Consider the following 18110-nt stretch of genomic DNA (forward strand, 5'->3'; position numbering starts at 1 on the left):
AGGGAAAACACTGCACTCGACCTGGGTCTGTGTTTCTCCATCACCTATCACCAAGAGAGGGCAGCATTGACCGAGCATCAGGTCTCCCGGAGCTCAGAAGGCACTAGCAGCGCAGAAGCAGCCATAGAGGAGCCCAGGGCCAGCCCCTGCCCCAGGACAGGCACTGTTCAACCAGGAGCCACTTCGACAGCGATTTGTGTCTGATCTGTTCGGGCACGGGCTTTCTGGGGATGAGGAACCAGAGCCGGGAGAAGGGCAAGAGATCAACCTCATTTCCCCCCGGCAGCTGCGGGGGGGGGACTGGCATAATGAGCTGTGACAGGCACATGGAAGAGGCAGTGCAGAGGAAAAACATGTCTCAGCAGCCTCACCAACTTTCTGATTCATTCAGCAGCTCACCAATGGCAGGACCAAGGTATCTGTCTGTGCAACAAGTCCAAGTCCTAAACCCAGTATCCCCTTGAAGAGTAACAGGTTGCTCAGTCACAGCTCAGAACTACAAAGGACCCTGAACATAAAACTTCCTTAGAAACTTCTGGGGATAACAGGTTTATCCGCCTGCATTGGCACAACCAGCAAGGGAAGGCGGCTTCACGTTCAGTCCTCCTCTTCAGCAACGGGAGGCCCTGACACCCATGGGAATATGGCCAACTCCCCCAAGCCAATGCAAACCCATTTCCCAGCTGGCTGCCCCACGCTTCCTTCCAGCTAAACACCCGCTCCAGACCTGGATCACATACATGTCACCCATGCTGGGAAGGCAACAGGGATATTCAAAAACTGCTAGTACACATACTACATGACATAAGTTTGAAACCTGCTTCCCTACCCCATTCTTCTCACTAATCTCACATACTTGCATCTCATTTCAGGTTATGTCATGCCCAGCACAGGACAAAAAGGCATGTAGAAGTAACAGATTTTTTTTTCAGCAGGTATTTTCATTTGGCTTGGATCGCTGATTTAAGGTTCCTATACAGCTTGCCTTCCCTCTACCCCTTACTCAGAATCTCCCTGTACAACTCCTGGCAGTACACATGGCCAGGCTGTCCCAACTGGTCCCATTTGCCCTCCCTGCCCAGACTGGTTCTTCTCTGAAGGTGAAGGGTGCTGCACTGAGCCCAGAGGGATCCCTGCAGCCTCCCCTGCATTCAGGCTGTAAGGCACAGGAGTTGCCTTCCCACAAAGGTTTCCTGCTCAGTTCATCTCACCTGCAGATTCACCTTGTTATGTTGAACTCTTGGAGTAACTGATATGCTGGTTTAGGCATACTTCAAATCATACCTCTTCAAAACCAGCCAAGGGCTCTTCATGAACAGCATTGTTCAGAGTTCACTACTATCAGCGCAATAATTTACCAGCCAGAACACAGAGCCTTGCTTACCAACAAGGCAATCAGCACAACCTTTAGACATGACTCACAGCAAAAGCTTACCTGGCTGTTTGGATCTCCAAGTAAGTTACATATATGTGGCACTATCTTACTCAGTGTTAAACTCTGAGCTCCAGATCTGGGAATAAAGAACAAGAGATCACCGGTATGAATCACGGAGCAGGCTTGCATACATAACGTAGGTTTGCAGGAGGTTCTGACTTACGCATTGAGTGTTGCAATAAGGCAGAGGCAAATCCCTTCTCTTGTCCGGAAATTCTTGTGTTTGAATCCTCCTAGCATCCTGTCCCACACGTACTGTGGAAGACAGAAAAGAAGGTGAGACAGGAAAAAAAGGAGGCAGGGAAAGAGACGGATTCTTTCTTCCAGCAGACATACACTGTAACATCTCTGGAGCTTAAATGTAAGCTTTACATCTGTCTGAGCAGAACAGGACAAGAAGTAGAAAGACACTTTTAGATCTGACTAATTCTTTGTTCTGTGCTGACTTCACAGCAAGTCCCCACTAGCTAAAACAAAACTTTTACTTACAGAAAGCAAGTACCTTCCAAAGACCCAGAACAACTTGACATCCACCCATCCCATCCTTGGGAAATCCACTGACACACTCCCACGTGTATCCTGACATGCAACAGCATTCTCAAGTGAAGCGAATATCTCATAACAAGGCGTAAGGAGATGAAGCCATTTCAGACAGACCCACAGGAGAAAATCCTCTGACTGACAGAAAAAAGTTCTCCTTTTTAAGCAGCCAGTCACTCACTTGCACTGAGAAGGGTTGTCAACCATACCTGAGGGTTAGCAGCTTGTTCCATGATTTTTAGCAGCAAGGTCTGATCCTGCTCCCTCACCGAGTCCTTAGAGTCTCCCAGCCTATCAAGTAAACTTGGCAGCACTGAGGAAAGAAAACAGGAACATCCAAATCCCTCAGAAGAAAGCTGTCACAGTGGCACAGCCCCCCTGGTCTCCCCCCATCCGATGAAGGGACCAGCCCCTCCCAGCCTTCATCAGGGCCTGTAACCACTAAAAGCCTCCCAAGTGTGCTCCTGAGGAGAAAGCAGGCTTTGTATGCAGCAGCCAGAGCAGATCCCAACAGAGCAATGGCAACATCCCCCCCACTCACACACAGACCCCTTACCTGTGCCAATCTGGGCCTTGAAGCGATCTTGCAAGCGGGACACTAGCGCAGAAAGGATGTCAATCCCCAGGAGAACCACCTGCAAGCACAGGACAGACAGTGTTTTAGCATGCAGCCCTTTGCCCCCAGCCTCGGCCAACACACGCGAGAGGTGGGACTGCTGGCACACGCTCCCCTGGGAGAAGGGCCCCTTCCCACCCACGCCGTCAGCACCGCTCAGGTAACCGGGTTGCACAGATACACCCAATTCTTCCTCACGTGGCTTCTGACAGATGAGCTGGGTGCTTTACAAACAGAAAAACAACCAAATTATTGCTCCCTGTGGCATTTACAAGCCAAAATTCACTGCCAAGAACTTGACAAAACCAACAACCATAATTGCCACGCAATGCTAAATTCATACGTATATATGTGCAATGTATGCATACCATATGCATAACAATTTCAGTATTTGCTGTAACTAACATTTCTAACTAATTGTAATTATTACACTTATAATTAGAAAATTGTGTGCACTAACAGCTGCTTAATTATTCACTTGCAGAAATTAAACCCAACACTTCTATGGCAACTGAAACCTGAGGGAAGCTTCAGGACAGGCTGCCAATCAGAAAACCCACTCTGATCAACTCCATTTAATAACTGCCCCCCAAAATTACATCATACACTGAATATATTGTGTAGCTTGTGTACTAAATACCTGGCAAGACCCTATAGATCATGATAGCTCTGGTACAAGACAGCTCTCTAAGGTTTTAGTGAGGCACTGAGGTTAGTAACTCCCGGAAGCGCTACGGACGGCCAGGCTTCTGAGGCCGTGCCGTCACCAGGGCTGTCACAGCGCAGCCCCGCTCCCTGCGGACGGTACATACCATCTATACAGCCATATCTATACGTCTGCACGTGCACGGACGCGGCTGCTGGCGGGGCGGGCGGCCGGCAGGGGGCGCGCTCCGTCGCCGCTGCCGCCCGGCGCGGCCGCCCAGCCCCCTATGCAAATAAGCGCCCGGCTGGCGCAGAGCACTCTGGGTAGCGCCGCCAGAGTCGACAAAAAGGCTTAAACCGGAGCCGGAGACGAGACAGAAACGCCGCTCTCCGCGCCGCGCCCCAGCGCAGCGCGCCCCCGAGCCGGGCGGCGGGGGAGCGGGTCCGGCGGCGCGCCGCCCCTCGCCCGGACCTAGGGCGCGGTTAGCTTTCCCCTAGCGGCGGCGCGCCACGGTACCCGTCAACCGTCCTTATCTCGGGGTTGCGCGGCTGCTCGATGAACGCGTGGTGAGGGCAGCACTGCTAACGCCTGGAACAACACAGCGGCGCCCGCTTCGCGCGCGGCGCAATTTTTGGAACCTCGCACCGCGGCGCGTGCCCGGCGCGTTAGAAACGGCCGTTTTCTCGGCTACCTCAGTTCGGAAGCTGCCCCGGTGCGTTATCAGGCACGTTGGGCGTTGACTGGTGCTGCGCCTCCGCTCCGCCCTACACCGGGCTGCCCGACATCCCCCACCCCCAAATTACGACGTTCTTCTGCCTCAGGAGTAACGCTGCATTCATAACAGAAGTAACTGCGTGATAGAAGTACACGTTAGCACGCCCTCACGTTACACGCTCAACCTGCCTGTTTTAACCCTCCTGCGGGAGCGACCACGGCTGCTGCGCCTGCTTTGCCCACCAGCAGTCAGTCCATAACCCAAGCTTTCCACCCTCGGCTCTATAGCAGCATGGGAGCTATGAACAGTGTGCAGAGGAAACAGCCTACTCCACATCAAGTCTCCTAAAAAGAAACTTCCTAAATACAAGCACTGGATCCTAGCTTCTCCCAACATACCACTTTACTGTCTCCAAACAGCTCCTGCAGTTTTCTCCCATCACAGTAACAGATCCTTCAACCGTGTCATTTTAATTCAACATCATTTGCAGCATGCCGACAAGATCTAGAAGCTATTCATATGCCAAAGGAGAATTTTCTTCATGCTTTTATAAGCTGTGTTTCATTTTCACATTCATCTTGCACACTGGATTTAATCTATCATTGACAAATGCTCAGACAGCTCCAGAGCCAGCTGCCTTAAGCCCCATCACTGCCCGCTCCTCTGCCAGCCCACTCGGCTCCTCCTGGCTGGGGTACAGCAGCAGAGCCCCAACAAGAGGATGGGCTTCAGGCCCTCGTTAGCTGAGAGATGCCTTTAAGGAAAGTCACTGGGACTCTGAATGCCCATCATCATTCACAGCTGTCTGATCAGAGTCCCATCACAGCAGCATCCTGCACAGAGAAGTAAGTGTGCTGCCTCCAATTACAGAGGTGTGCCCCACAGATAAATCTGATCCCAGGAGAGGAAGGGATCCATCTCTTCTTCAAACTGCCCGCAAGCCAGAAGGAGCAAGGGGAACTCATCACTCAAACATTAAAAGGAAACACATGCACAGTGCAAACATAGCCGGTTACCCTGCAGCTCGGCCCCAGGATCAGACAGGGAGGATGAGCTAAGTCTCCCAAGACTTTTTACTGTTGTGCTTGTAGCAATAGAGAGCTAATTAGCACAAAGATTGCAACAGTGGCTTGGACAGCTATTGAGGAAGCAGCCACTGGGGGTGACCAGGTGTTACTCCCTACCATGCTGGATTCATGTGTCAACCCTGGTGTGCCACCTGCCTCAAACTGCTGAGGGTCAGAGGTCAAAAGTTGAAATCATGTATGGATTGAGAGATCCAACAGATCCATTACAACGGGAGACAGATAATAGAAAACCCAGGGCACGATTGGCAAATGAATGCATAAGAAATTGAATTCCAGCCCTTGTTGCACTGGATTGACTGCACTGAAGAGCCCACCCCAGCTTACCACTGAAGCAGTTACTCAAGCTCTGCCTGAATTAACACACCCCCATGGCCAGGAGGAACCTCAGGAGCAGGGAGACTGTCAGGCAGGGCCAGAGCAGCGATGGGCCCTCTCAGCAGCCACCCCACTGCTGTCATCTTGCAGCACACCCCTCCCCGGGGAAGCCAGCCAGCGGGCACCGCTCCACACCAAGGCACAGGAAGGGCAGCTCTCCATCCGAAATTCCAGATAACACTGCAGTGCTGATAACTACAGAGCTATTCCAGGCCTTTACATCACCACAGGCCTTGCTTCATGCTCCAAGCAAGGCAGGACTCAACTCACCGGTATCTCTAGTAGCACAGAGGCCCCCAGCCCTCAACTGAGAAAATACCAGGTCAGCAGCTGCTGCTTTTAGCCCCCTACTTTACACAGGCCCCAAAAAGAGTGATCTCAGGTCTCCCAAACCCACTGCAGAAACACACAGTGGCACAGCCCTAGGTCTGTGGCTCTGCCGCTTTGCTTAGACTCCTGAGGTTCCCCAAGACAGTCAGTAAAGCAATTTGTGCTATCCAGTATTCAGCTCAATGTGCATCTGGTAATGTCTCACAAGTACTTTCCGTAGGCACTAAGGGCTGTCAGCAAGCCCTTCTCCTGCCTCCCTCCAACTGCCAGGTCTCAAGGCACCATCATTCCCAGTAAAGAAGGCTCCTGTTAGTTCCTGGGATGCAACACAGCCTTTCCTACTACAGAAAAATAGGGGGGTTGGTTTGTTTTTTTTAAGAGGTCATCAAAAACTTACTTCAAAGAACTCAACGCATCTGTCCTTTAATACCTGGGTGGTGTTGAAGGGCCTACAGGCAGCTCCACATATCAGAGAGCAGACCCCCTACCATCATCTGCTCTAACAGTAAATGCTCACCAAGCATGGCAGACAAATAAATGCATCCAACACAGCTTAAAACAAGACACACCTAAATGCACTCCCATAAAAGGGCAAGAAAGCAAGCTGCACGATCCAGCACCAGCTGATCCAGCACAAAGTGACCGGAGTGAACCACAGCCTCAGGCTACCCTGACAGCCTGCACTAACATGGCAGCTCTGGACTGTAGTGCAGAAGAAATGAGCCTTTTCCTCAACTCTCTGCACCATGCCACACGCAGCAGAGATGTGGTGGCTGCTGCACAAACCTTTATCCCATGTCTCTTGTAGGGAATCAGCGATGGGCTGGTTTTACTCTGCTGGCTTCCTGCTGGACCTTCCACACCTGGCAGCTTGGGACCCAAATGAGAATGCTGGAGAGACAGCTTCTACCCCAGCTGTGTCACCAGCTTGCTTCATGCTCAGTTTCCTCATTTCCAACACTGTGGTGACATGGCTTGGCTATTTCACTTTGGAGTCTGTCCATGAGGTTTTTCTTGGAGGAGGGAAGGGAGGTAGAAAACAGACTTCTAAATCACAACATGCCAAAAAAAAAAAAAAAACAAACCAACCACAAACAGACAAATAAACAAAACCAACCAACCAGGCTTTTTTTGAACACTTGCTTAGATAATCTTTCGGGTTCATAAACAAAGACATGGAGAAGCACTTGCATACCTTAAGTAAACTTAATATATTTGTGAAAAAGGAGAACACTTCAGATCACACATTGAGAAGCCTGAGACAAGCACCAATGCCCCACATCACTGTCTGCCTTATGACTAGCGTCAATCAGTCAGACAAGGAGCAGTTCTAATTCCTCAAGGCAGGAAACATCCACCACAACTGAACTGGGCACCCAAGACCAAGCAAGAGCTAAAGTTAGCTGACATTTGCAAATTTAGTTTTGAAGTCAGGTACATATTTTGGGTCAGCACAGCAATGATAAAACTCCTGGCAGACAGAGAAACATGAAATTAGCTTATGAAATGCTAACTGCTCTATTCCACGTGCACAGAAGTATAACAGTATATATAACAGTATAAGCCAGATAGGTTCCCATCCACCCCAGAGGGATCAATCTCCTTCTGCCATTCCAGCAGTTAACATTTCTTGCTCCAAGGCAGGATCACATCTGCACTGGCAACATGAATGCATCACCCCAGCCCAACGACCCTAGTACAGACACAGATCACGTGAGCTACTCTGTACGACACGATTTGCAAAACCAACACCAGCAAACAAGAAGGCAGCAACAGCAGCACAACTGGTTTTACTGGCATGATTACAAGCTGTGGTCAAAGAGCTGAACAGGAGGAAGACTTGAAATAGTTATTCCTGGGTTCTTTCTCCAGATCCACGAGTTACCATCCATTCTGTCACAGACACCACCCTCAAAATCCACAAACAATTTTGGACACCGGGCCACTGATTTGCCATTCAATACAGCAATGCCTCAAGAAAGCAGATGCTTGGTTTGGATATGTAAGTTTTGACATTGGACCATGGACCACAATCTCTTAGAGTGGATTCCTAGAGCAAAAATGCCCCTTTTATTTCTCATCAGCTACAGACAGATTTCTAAATCTGTGAGATTTAGAAAGTCTAATTAATGTGGGAATTTACATTTCCAAACAGAGCAATCTTATAGTGACTTTTCTTCTGTTTTAAGACACTGATGAGAGGCCAGACATCTGTTTTGGATTTAGAAGAATGGGAAAAAGAGCTACAGAAACCTTTCAGAGAGTTATTCTGCCCTCCTATACAGCTGATCAGTTATTCTGCCCAGAACAGGGAATCACACTATGCAATACAACATCAAACACACACAGTACCTATGGCTGAGAACAGTCACAGTGGATCAGGAACATCCCTGGCACTCTGTCCTTCCCTAGCAGGGAGGCCAAATCGTGTACACTGGAGAGTATCAGCACTGAGGGGCTCCTTACAGCACAGCATGCAGCTGTTCAGCAAATCAGACTAGCAGCACACTTAACAGACCTGACAGGATTTAAACTACACAACAGCTTTCATCTCCATATCCCTTTTCCCAGCCTCTCCTACCACATGCTTGAAAACCTTTTCTCTTCTCCTGGCAGTACACCCAGAGATGCCTTGTTCTTCCTTCCCCACTGTGAATCCATCCCCTGCTGTACATCAGCCCATGAAGATGGCCCATGAAAACAGCCCTCTCTAAAGGCTGTGAAGCCCAAGCTGCTTACACTCTCTGCCATGACACTATCTCAAAGGAAAATCCAGGAGGTACTGACTGCCCTGCACATCTCCACCCAGACAGGTTCCCAAATCTCCTCTGCTTGTGGCCTATCCCTCAGTCCTAGACTCTGTTCAACATCATCCTGCAAGTTTATCTTCCCTGCACCTCCATGCCAATGCCACCCTGTGTTCCTGTGACCGTACTGACTTTTGCAGGTCAGTTGAGTCTCCTTTCCTCACTGTGATGACAGCCAGTACTATCACAGAGTCTCCACACTACAGTCCCAAATATCTGAGCCTCTGGAAAACACCTCACTTGTACAACACAAGGAACAACACAAACCTTCCACAGGTCTTCTGGGACTAAAGAGCAAGGAGAACTGCAATCAGCCCATCTCCTTAATTCCGCCGCTATTCCAACATAACAGAGCTCAGAGCATCTCTCAGCACTTTTAAGCTACTGTTTGTAAAAGACTATCAAGAAGCAACATCTATGAATTAAAGACCACTGCTCACCCCAAAATTCAGGAGACCAGTTTATGCGATGCCAACTCACCCAGCCTACAATGGTGCAGCACTGTGGGACAGTGATCAAGGACAGTAAAGCCCATATGACAAGTGATGGCCTGCCAGGGCTCACTGCTGGACTGATGGAAATGACTGAACCAAAACACCCAATGAAACCACCAGCACTTGTAAAATGAGCAAAAACCTGGTTATTGGAAGTTCTCCTTCATTTACAGACCTGGAAACAGACAAGCAACTCAGTAAATAACGCATAGTTCTAGAGTGAAATAAATCCCAGAAGGACTAAGGTCATTTAAATGTTGGGAGGTATTAAGAAAAAGTTGTCAGAAATGGTCACTATAGGGATATATTTTTACAACTACTGTTAGGACACAAGGGCACCTTTCTTATGCAGAAGCAAAAAAACCCAAGAACTGTTTTCTAGATCCAGAAAAAAAAGCCAACAATTAAACAGTTGTCTCCTGATGTAAGAGCTAGAGACTTCGTAGAACACATAAGAAATTCAAAGCAATTCAAGGAAATGCACCACAGAGCAAGAAGCTGTCACAACAGAAATTCCACAAAGAAAAATGGGGGGATGCTTAAAAGGGCATGATCATTCTAAAATGTGGACATCTGCTTCCAGGAAAGCTGACAAGGATGTCCTAGGTGAAAGAGCTGAAGCAAGTCACACTGCTCCCTGCCCTGCCTCTGCTCGGTGGAATTGAAGGGGTGAGTTCCAAAGAGTAACAAATTCACCCTCTTTTGCAAAGATTCTGCATTAGTCCTTGAGTGGTTGCACATAACCATGATGAGAAGGAGCAGCATGTAACCACTGGGCTCTGTCCAACGAACACAGAGGGAATCACAAGTTGCAGAGTCACTGCTTTGGAGCACAGGTGGCTTTTCTAGCCTGAACAAGGTCAAAGCTCCAGACAGCACAGCAGGTAAATCACTACCGACACACAAACTACAGTGCATGCTCAGTCTCCAGGGAAGCAGCATTTGCGGTAATACATCAGGAGACTTTGCAGTTGAAGGCAGAGTCCCAATTTAAACCACACTTTCCTGTCTCAATTACCCCAAACGCTCCTGAAAACCAGCAGCAGCAAGCATTTTTTCAGAAGGGTAGTCCTGTTTTTGCAGCACCTTACAGGTATGGATATCTGCATGGCAGTACTCAGTGTCTTCACATAAAACAACATCAAAATGAAACACCTGCACTACCAACTGCTATTGCCTTTGGTTCTTCACCACAAAGCAATTAAATATCTTCATCACAAACACTGCCACTATTCTGTACATTTCCGTTGCCCCCAGCTGAGCACTTACACTTACAGACAGGTCCTCAGCCAGTAAGGAAAAATGGAGGTACCTCTGTAAGCACTGATGAGATCAGGCCCACCGCATCCTTGAATGAGCTTGTAGCTTTAGTGACAAGTTGCATCTCAGGAGCTCAAGGCAAAAGGAAGCATCGTACAATCAGTGCTAGGATCTCTATTACAGAAAAGCAACAAAAATATGCCAGGGAAAGGAAAAAAGCCATTGCAATGCCCTGCTTTGTTTTTCATGGGAAAACTGAAAGCCTTTATTATGGCAACTAGTATTGCTAGTATTGCGATGTGCCTTACTAACAGGCCGGCCTGGTTTACCTAATAAAAGTGTTTTCCCCTCCATTATAGGCAAAAGCCTACTACAGTGCACAGAGAAAGCGAGAGATCACACTGGTAATCCGCCTTTAGGCGGAACCATATTAGCTGGAGCACCTCAAAGCTCCTAGCACAGAAGCACTAACCCCAACTCCATCTAACACCTGCAGGAATAAACAGTGCTCAGCACATTTTAGAATTAAAACAGAAGTGCTTCTGAGGGTTTAGATAGCATCTGGAAAAAAACAAGGCAAACACACAACCTAGCAGATAATCACTGACAGCCCTCTCTGCTCCCTTAGGGCTCAAGAAGAGCAGTGAGAATTGTGAGGATGCTCAAATATCCAGCTACCCCTCTTGACCACTAGTTCCCATGCTGCTTAACATCTGCGTTTCCAGATTACACCATTCAATATAAGCTTTTATGAGGAACAGTAATCCTGCAAAGCAGTGATGACATGCCACATGGACAGCCTCATGAGGAGGGCATCAAACCTGTGCAAACACAGCCAAGACCCACCAGCTGCTGGTAACATGAAAAAAATTTGGGGATCTCTCAGGGAGGCCAAGCAGCCACTGCGGTGAAGAGTTGACAGAAGCTGACTTGAGTAGGGTAATGGGTAGTTTCCAGATGCTGACATCTCTTGCTAGCTCACAGCTAATGAAGCTTCTTTCTTGCCTTGTTTAGGAAGAAAAGAACACATGCAATAAAGAGTGCAATAGCATTTTCAGTAGCCACAACCTTTGCAAAACTTAGGAAACACCCTGAGACTTGAAGCTTCCACAGCAGCTCCCAGCCCTGTGCAGTCAGACTGCCTGTTCAGCATCTACCATACGTTCCTACACCCTTGAGAAGAGTCTCCAGACATAATCCACAACAGCCTAATAGTACAACAATGAAGAACTCCATTGAGAAGAGAAGAAATGTTCAAGATGCCTTTGTTAGCTGCAGGAAGAAAGACAATGGCCCAAGTGAAGAGACGGATGCTAGGTAAAGAAAGGGGCCACAGTGGCAGGAGGGAATACTTCCTCCATGGAGGAAGGCATCACTTCAGCAGAAATCCTATTCCTGCAAAGCTGCTTCTTTAGCCCACTGAAATCTTTTTCACCCAGAGGAGACTGTAAGAGCTGAAGTTCTGACCAACCAACCACATTGAAAGCCTTTAACAACCTCTTAACACAAGGGCAATGGCTTCTACATCCTGCCTAAATTCCAACTTCAGTAATTACAAAATCCCTACCTGGAATTTCCCCTCAGTTTCTGTCTGAAGAGTCCTTTCTTCACTTTCCATTGCTAAGAAGGTGCTGCTAGCACTGTAGTGCTCTAACAGCCAAGTAAATAAGCAATTGATTTTATAGCTCCTAAAGAGCCCGAAAGGTTCAACTATTTAGAAAGAACAGCATGAAGTACTATGCTGGAGAGTGCGGTTGGAAGAAAAAGTGAAACTCAGACTACGCAACCACAGAAAGTGAAAGAAAGAGGCTCCTTGTGTTCTTCCCACCTGCAATCATAAGACAATATAAATTTGCAGCCAAAGAAAATCACCTCTCAATGCAGACAGACACAATCCATAGCATGAGGCTAGGACAGAGCCAGCTGTCCCAGCAGCAAACACAGCAACTCAGGAAAAAGAGAGAATTCAAGTAAAGCTTTCCATAAAAAAAAAACAAAAAACAAACAACAAACAAACAAAAAAAACCCCACAAAACACCAAGCACCACAACACAAACATGCTCTTGCAGCATGTCCTGCAGATCTTCAGGCAAGTTTTACATATGACAGGCCCAACAAGTACTGTTCATAACTGAAGAACAGCTCTTCCAGTGCCCAGCATCACAAGAGGAGATGATTTCAAAACTTTGTGTGACAAAACTAAAATTCAAGGTTTCAAGAGATTTCAGGACCAAGCGGGACCCTGATACATGAAGCAAAGAGCCAAATATGCTGAGAAGCACAAAGAAACCGGCCTCTGGGACTAAGCAGCATAATTTTCAAGTATAGAGGATCTCTCAACACATGTTGCCCTTTTCTGCTGGACCTACACCTTTTGCTCCCATTCCCTTAGGGCTGGTGAAGCTGCAGTGACCCATGTGGTATTGGCAAGCACTGCCCTCAAGGGAAGTCTTCAGCAGTAGCAGTACGTCACAAGGTCTTCCTTCGCAGGTGAGCCTGGAGAGGAGACCGTGCATTTCAAACACCCTTCTGACCCATCCAGGAAAGCCCAGAGGATGACCCTTTGAGGCATGGGTTAAAATACTTCTCAATCTCTCTACACCAGTAGGGGGTACACCTGAGCTAGATCTAACCCAGCACCTACAGCAGCCCCAAGATCTAGCACAGCCCATGCAGCAAATGTGATGCTTCCCACAGCTTACTATTCAGTACTGTCAAGATAGATCAGTGAAATCAGTGAAGACTGAGAGCTACTGGTTTAAGCTGTTGACTATATCAGTTTCTTCTTTTATCATATCTCTTAGTCCCTGCAAGGTACAGTTAAATGCCATTTTTCAATGCATGTCAAACAAAGAGAAAGCTTCCAGAGGTTTACTATCAGTGCTATACCAGTGACTCCAGCTGAAACCAGGACCCCAGAAAACCAAGTGCCACAAGAACACAAAAGTGGACAGTCCCAGCCCTGACCTGCTCACCTGACTGTGCCTATGCAGGTAGAACCAGACCTCACATCAGCAGATATGCACCAGTGTCCATCTGCAAGCTGGGCAGCTGTCACCAAGCACACTCTGCTTGAGCCATTGTGTCATCCTGCAAGGGGCCAGGGACATTCAACTGAAAAGTGACACAACTGGCCCAGACCTAGCACCCTGCAGACCTCTTTACACAGCTTCTGGATCAGCAGCTCCAACCAGTCTGTAACCTATGCAATACTCTCGCAACTATGGCTCTATCACACCCAGCTCTTAGCACAGTTCTTGATCAATTCAGGCATAATTTTAAATATCTTTTAACTTCTGGCAAGTAGATATCTTCCAAGAATTTGATCTATCTGGTCTAGGAAACAGCAGTCATAATGAAAAAAGATTCTGTCCGCACCCACTTAAAAGCTAATGCTAACTTTGAGGGCAATGCTTTCCATGCACTCCAGAACTAAACCCCACATGCCACTTAACACACAAGAAATAAGCATTCTTAAGTATGTTCCTCTCCTCAGCTCCTTTTGACCTATGCGTCTGTCCCTTTGCCTTTTTGGCTGTCATCAAGACCTGGAGCAACAGCTGAAGCATTGCTCTACTGAGCTTTCAGAAGAGAATAAAACATCTGCTTTCCTCCCCCAGACTGAAAACAGATGCCTTTTTAGTTGTTTCCAACAGATACTCAATTATATGACAGCATAGTGAAACACAATGCATCTAAATTAGGGCACACCCTTGGGCCACATTGGTTCATGGCATGCAGTCAAAAACCCAAAAAGGTTTTGCAATTTTGGGCAAGCTACCTATCCACAAGCATCTAGGGTCTGAGACACCCACATGCAGGCAAGGGTAGATTTCTTGCCTTGGCACTTAGAGGCTGCAGATGTCTACAGAACTGCTCCAGAGCAGAACATGTGCACCAAGCGCTATGCACTCAGTGCTGCAGTTCAGCTGTGTACTTGTGGCTTTTCTAACAAGCCATCTGGAAAATCCAATTCCATACATATAACACCCCACATCATCCTACTCACCTGATATTCCAGGTCTGAAACAGGTGACAGTCATCACCATGGGACAGCTGTTCAACAAAATCTGTCTGGAAAGACTTCTACTGTCTATTGTAGTCCTGCTGGAAACCCACTGCTACAAAACACTCATACAATTGGCACCCGTGGAAGCCCAGCCACAGGCAAACCTAAGCAAGCAGCCTGGCAATAGCTGCTTCAAGATCCAACTGGAGATGGAAGGATGGGCTGACACTGGTAAGACTCAGCTCAATCAGCACCCATGCCATGTCCGTTCCTATGGCTGAAGCACTGCAGTCTCCAGAGCTGTTAAACTGGTGAGACACTTGGGGCAGGGGGGGACACAACAAAACCAAAAACAACACAAACACCTCAAGGGAAGAGAAAGGAATTCTTCATCCTGTATTGCTTGAAGGAGCCAGCATTTTCTTAAGGGAAAAGAACAAGCCGATTGAGCAGCTGATAGCACAAGTGGAAGGTCAATTGGAAAATTATAGGGATAAACCATGTATGTTTTGGCTTCTATATCCAGCTCTAGAAACACATTTAAATAAGTCAGGCAAATAGTTCCTATCAATGCTCTAGCACTGCAGCTACACAAACAAGCATTCCTCACATTAGAGGCTTCCACAAATTCTTGTGGATTAATACAAGAAAAGAATTAATTAAATGTTCAACTAAATCATTAGCTCTTGGATTAATTATCTTAAATGGAGCTCTTAAACTGAAACACACCAGAGGAACAGAAGCTATAAATGTAATACAAGAAGCCACTCGGTTCAGCGCAGGGTACACAAACAGCTGACACCCTGGGAAAGCACAGCCAGATGAAGCAGGTACCTCCTGGACAGGCTCTACTAACCTTTTGCAATGTTCTTACTACATTTTTCTCTCCTTCATAACTGCCATCGTTATTTTCAACACAAAAAAGGGTAAACCGAATCAAGTGTTTAAATAACCCTTTTGATTGTGATTTTAGAAGATCAGATGCCTTGTTTTGCAATTCTGTTATTTTCTTAAAGAGGTCTGTTCTCACTGGACTCTTGTTAACAAGAACAGCCTCCTAACTTTCTGCTGAACAGTATTTACTGTATAGTTATGCAAGCAGTTAATAGCACAGCACACCTTTACAAAAATGCAAAAACTTAAGAATCTGAATACAGCTTAGTAAAAGAGGCTGTGTCGTGCTGCTTCAGGGGGAGTTTTTTCACTACAACATTGCACAAACTTGAAGCAACAGTGAAAAGCAACTTTGAAGAAGAATAAATGCAGCCTGCTGAATTCAAGTTACATTTCACCTCAGAGGAGAAAGGGAACAACAATTTTTCAAATTTTTCCAAATTGTCCCTTCTAGTTAAAACCAACAGGTTTTGTTAAAGAAACAAATATTTGTAATTTGCCAAGGAAGAGACTCAAGAGACTCAGTTATCCCCTGTCATCACAGGCAGGTTCAAAGGTGGATTTTATTTATTTATTCTTATCTCCAAGAGATTGTAAGGGAAGCTTGGTGGAATTCTCTAAAGCACAAATTAGGTGCCAGCTTAAACTGAAATATGCAGCATCCAGAGGCACAGGTACCTCTAAAAACGTGCCCTTCACATGTTTGAAACCTCTTCATTGTATACCGTCTCATGTCTTTTTATTCATACAGGTTGGAAGTTATGCAAGCCTTCCTGCTCCTTTAACTTCAAAAGTGGTTTCTTGACTTTGGGGCACCTATTCCAAACTTTAGTGCTCCATTAGTATTAGTTTTTGCCTTAAGTAAAGCAACATCTTTTACACAGAAGGGAAAAGCATGATCATTCTGAGAACTTCCAGAACCAAAACCTGATGTCTTGTGAATTCTGAAACAAGACAGACATAATGCTGGACATGATAGTGTGCCACTGTTAACCTGACATGAAAAGCATGCCAGATTGTTTCCTCCCATCCCATCCAGCCCTACTGCACATTCCGTACAGAGTTAAGTGACACAATAGCTCTTTAACCTTTAGCGTAAGAATAGGGCTCACCAATAAAATCGGGTTAGAAGGGATCTCCAAAGGCCAACTAGTTGTAACACCATCCCCACCCCATTGCTTAAAATTAGAACAAATTGGTCACATTTCTACAAAGCATCCTGTTTTACTTGATTCTTAACACATAGGCCTTTAGCTGTCACTGACTTCAAATGTTCATTAAAACTTGAAACAGTTTTATATATTCTAATTAGAAGCAGCCCTGTCAATTCATGCACTGATTTAATGAGCTTCTGTGTCACCACCAGTAAGACCTTGCCGGCAGATTGTGAAACAGCAAAACTGATTTATTTTTTAAATCCTTCGCTAGGTACAATAGTATAAGCCAGGCAACAATTTGTAGCCCCCAAAGACTCCAGCTACATGATCTGATCCATGACAATCTTGGACTTCAACAGGGTTTCACACAGGTATAAAGGATCTGTGACATGGATCAGGCAGCAAGATCAGCACACACATGTCAAGTTCAAATATTGCCAGCCATAGCAGAAACTGGTACCTTCTTTTCAGCTAAAAAATGGCATTGGGCTTTTGGGTTATTTATCTAGGACGTTTTGTTTAACTTGACATCATCTGATAAAGTAAAAAGTTCAAAGTCACACACAGCGATAGGCTCCAATTACTATTCCTCTCTATCAGCCTGTGTCAATGGCAACTTTGTTCAGGAAGGAGGGATTGCTGCTGGCAAGTCTCTTGGAGTCTACAGCACAGAGACTATTTCAGAAGAAATGGAGATTGAGTTTCACAGATAGTTACTATGTCAGACTAGAAAACATCATTTAGAGAAAGAGCAGTTAAGATATGGCAGTGCCCAAGGATAACACCGAGAAACATAACATGCTTTCCTGATAAAACTGCTTGTGGTGCAGGTTAGAGATCAAGTGGCTGCTTTTTCTTCAGTGCAGACGTTGTAGAAAAGTCAAGCAGATCAGCTGCTAAATCTTCCACAAAATGACCACCACCAATTGATTAGGAAGGGGATCCAGCTACAGTTAAGTCTCTTCTTATTCTTTGTCTTTTTCCTCCTGTAGGTTAATAGCACTTTCCTGCACCCTAGCAAGACAGGAAATATAAACTAGCATTTTTTAAGAGTTTTCATATCCTCATCTGAGACTACAGAGCATTATTACCATCATAAACTTGTCACGCTGAGGTCTAGCAGTACTGCCTGTAGGTTGGAAAGAAGTATTATTTGGCTACTTCATATACAGCTGCCTGCAGTGTTGGGACTGTGCCAACATGCAGTCCAGTTACAAACTAAGTTCAGCCTAAGATCTATACATGCAGGAAAAAAAAAATCCATGCAGAGCTACTTGTACGCTCACATCACCATTTAAAGAGATTTATCCTCCCTCCTTCAAAGGACTTGAAACTTTGAGAGTGCACATATACATTCTGTTCCTTGTCTTCAAATTCATACATCAAAGAAGATGCCACAAACACAAAGCAACACGGAAGCAAAGCACTGATTCTTCATTGACTCTTTCTTTAAAGAAAAGAACTGCAAGACACATGCAGACCCTGCACTGTTTTTTGATGTATCGTGACTTTTTAATGAACCAAAAGTAAGGAATTCAGGTTTGCTGCTATGGGCCAGATTCTGACCCATCAGACTAGCACAAACCCAGAATATGAAGCCAGCTGTCTGCACTCACATTCTCCCCAGAAACAGAACAGGGGAATCAGCAGTCACTGCACATTTCTTACCTCTTGGCGACTTAATTCAGACCTTAAAGATCACCTAAATTATATTAGGTAGGGGAAACAATTCCAGAAACAGATT

At 46.3% G+C, this 18110-nt stretch overlaps 1 protein-coding gene and 1 non-coding gene across 28 annotated transcripts in view; one reads left to right on the forward strand and one right to left on the reverse strand.

Moving 5' to 3' along the window:
* The window catches only part of CLASP1 (cytoplasmic linker associated protein 1), a 192591-nt gene that overhangs the window by 134640 nt on the left and 39841 nt on the right, over positions 1–18110 (reverse strand). For all 27 annotated transcript variants that reach the window (XM_052793236.1, XM_052793265.1, XM_052793264.1 and 24 more), the window contains exons 3-6: positions 2532–2610; positions 2185–2288; positions 1599–1690; positions 1436–1511 (exon numbers count right to left, since the gene is read on the reverse strand). In XM_052793236.1, the coding sequence (XP_052649196.1) occupies positions 1436–1511; positions 1599–1690; positions 2185–2288; positions 2532–2610 (351 nt within the window). The remainder of the gene's footprint in view (positions 1–1435; positions 1512–1598; positions 1691–2184; positions 2289–2531; positions 2611–18110) is intronic.
* Positions 3760–3876, forward strand: LOC128144640 (U4atac minor spliceosomal RNA). The gene has a single exon (XR_008236148.1). It is a non-coding gene; the product is annotated as a U4atac minor spliceosomal RNA (small nuclear RNA).

Source organism: Harpia harpyja, chromosome 7 (assembly GCF_026419915.1).
Source record: "Harpia harpyja isolate bHarHar1 chromosome 7, bHarHar1 primary haplotype, whole genome shotgun sequence".
Classification (NCBI taxonomy): Eukaryota; Metazoa; Chordata; class Aves; order Accipitriformes; family Accipitridae; genus Harpia; species Harpia harpyja.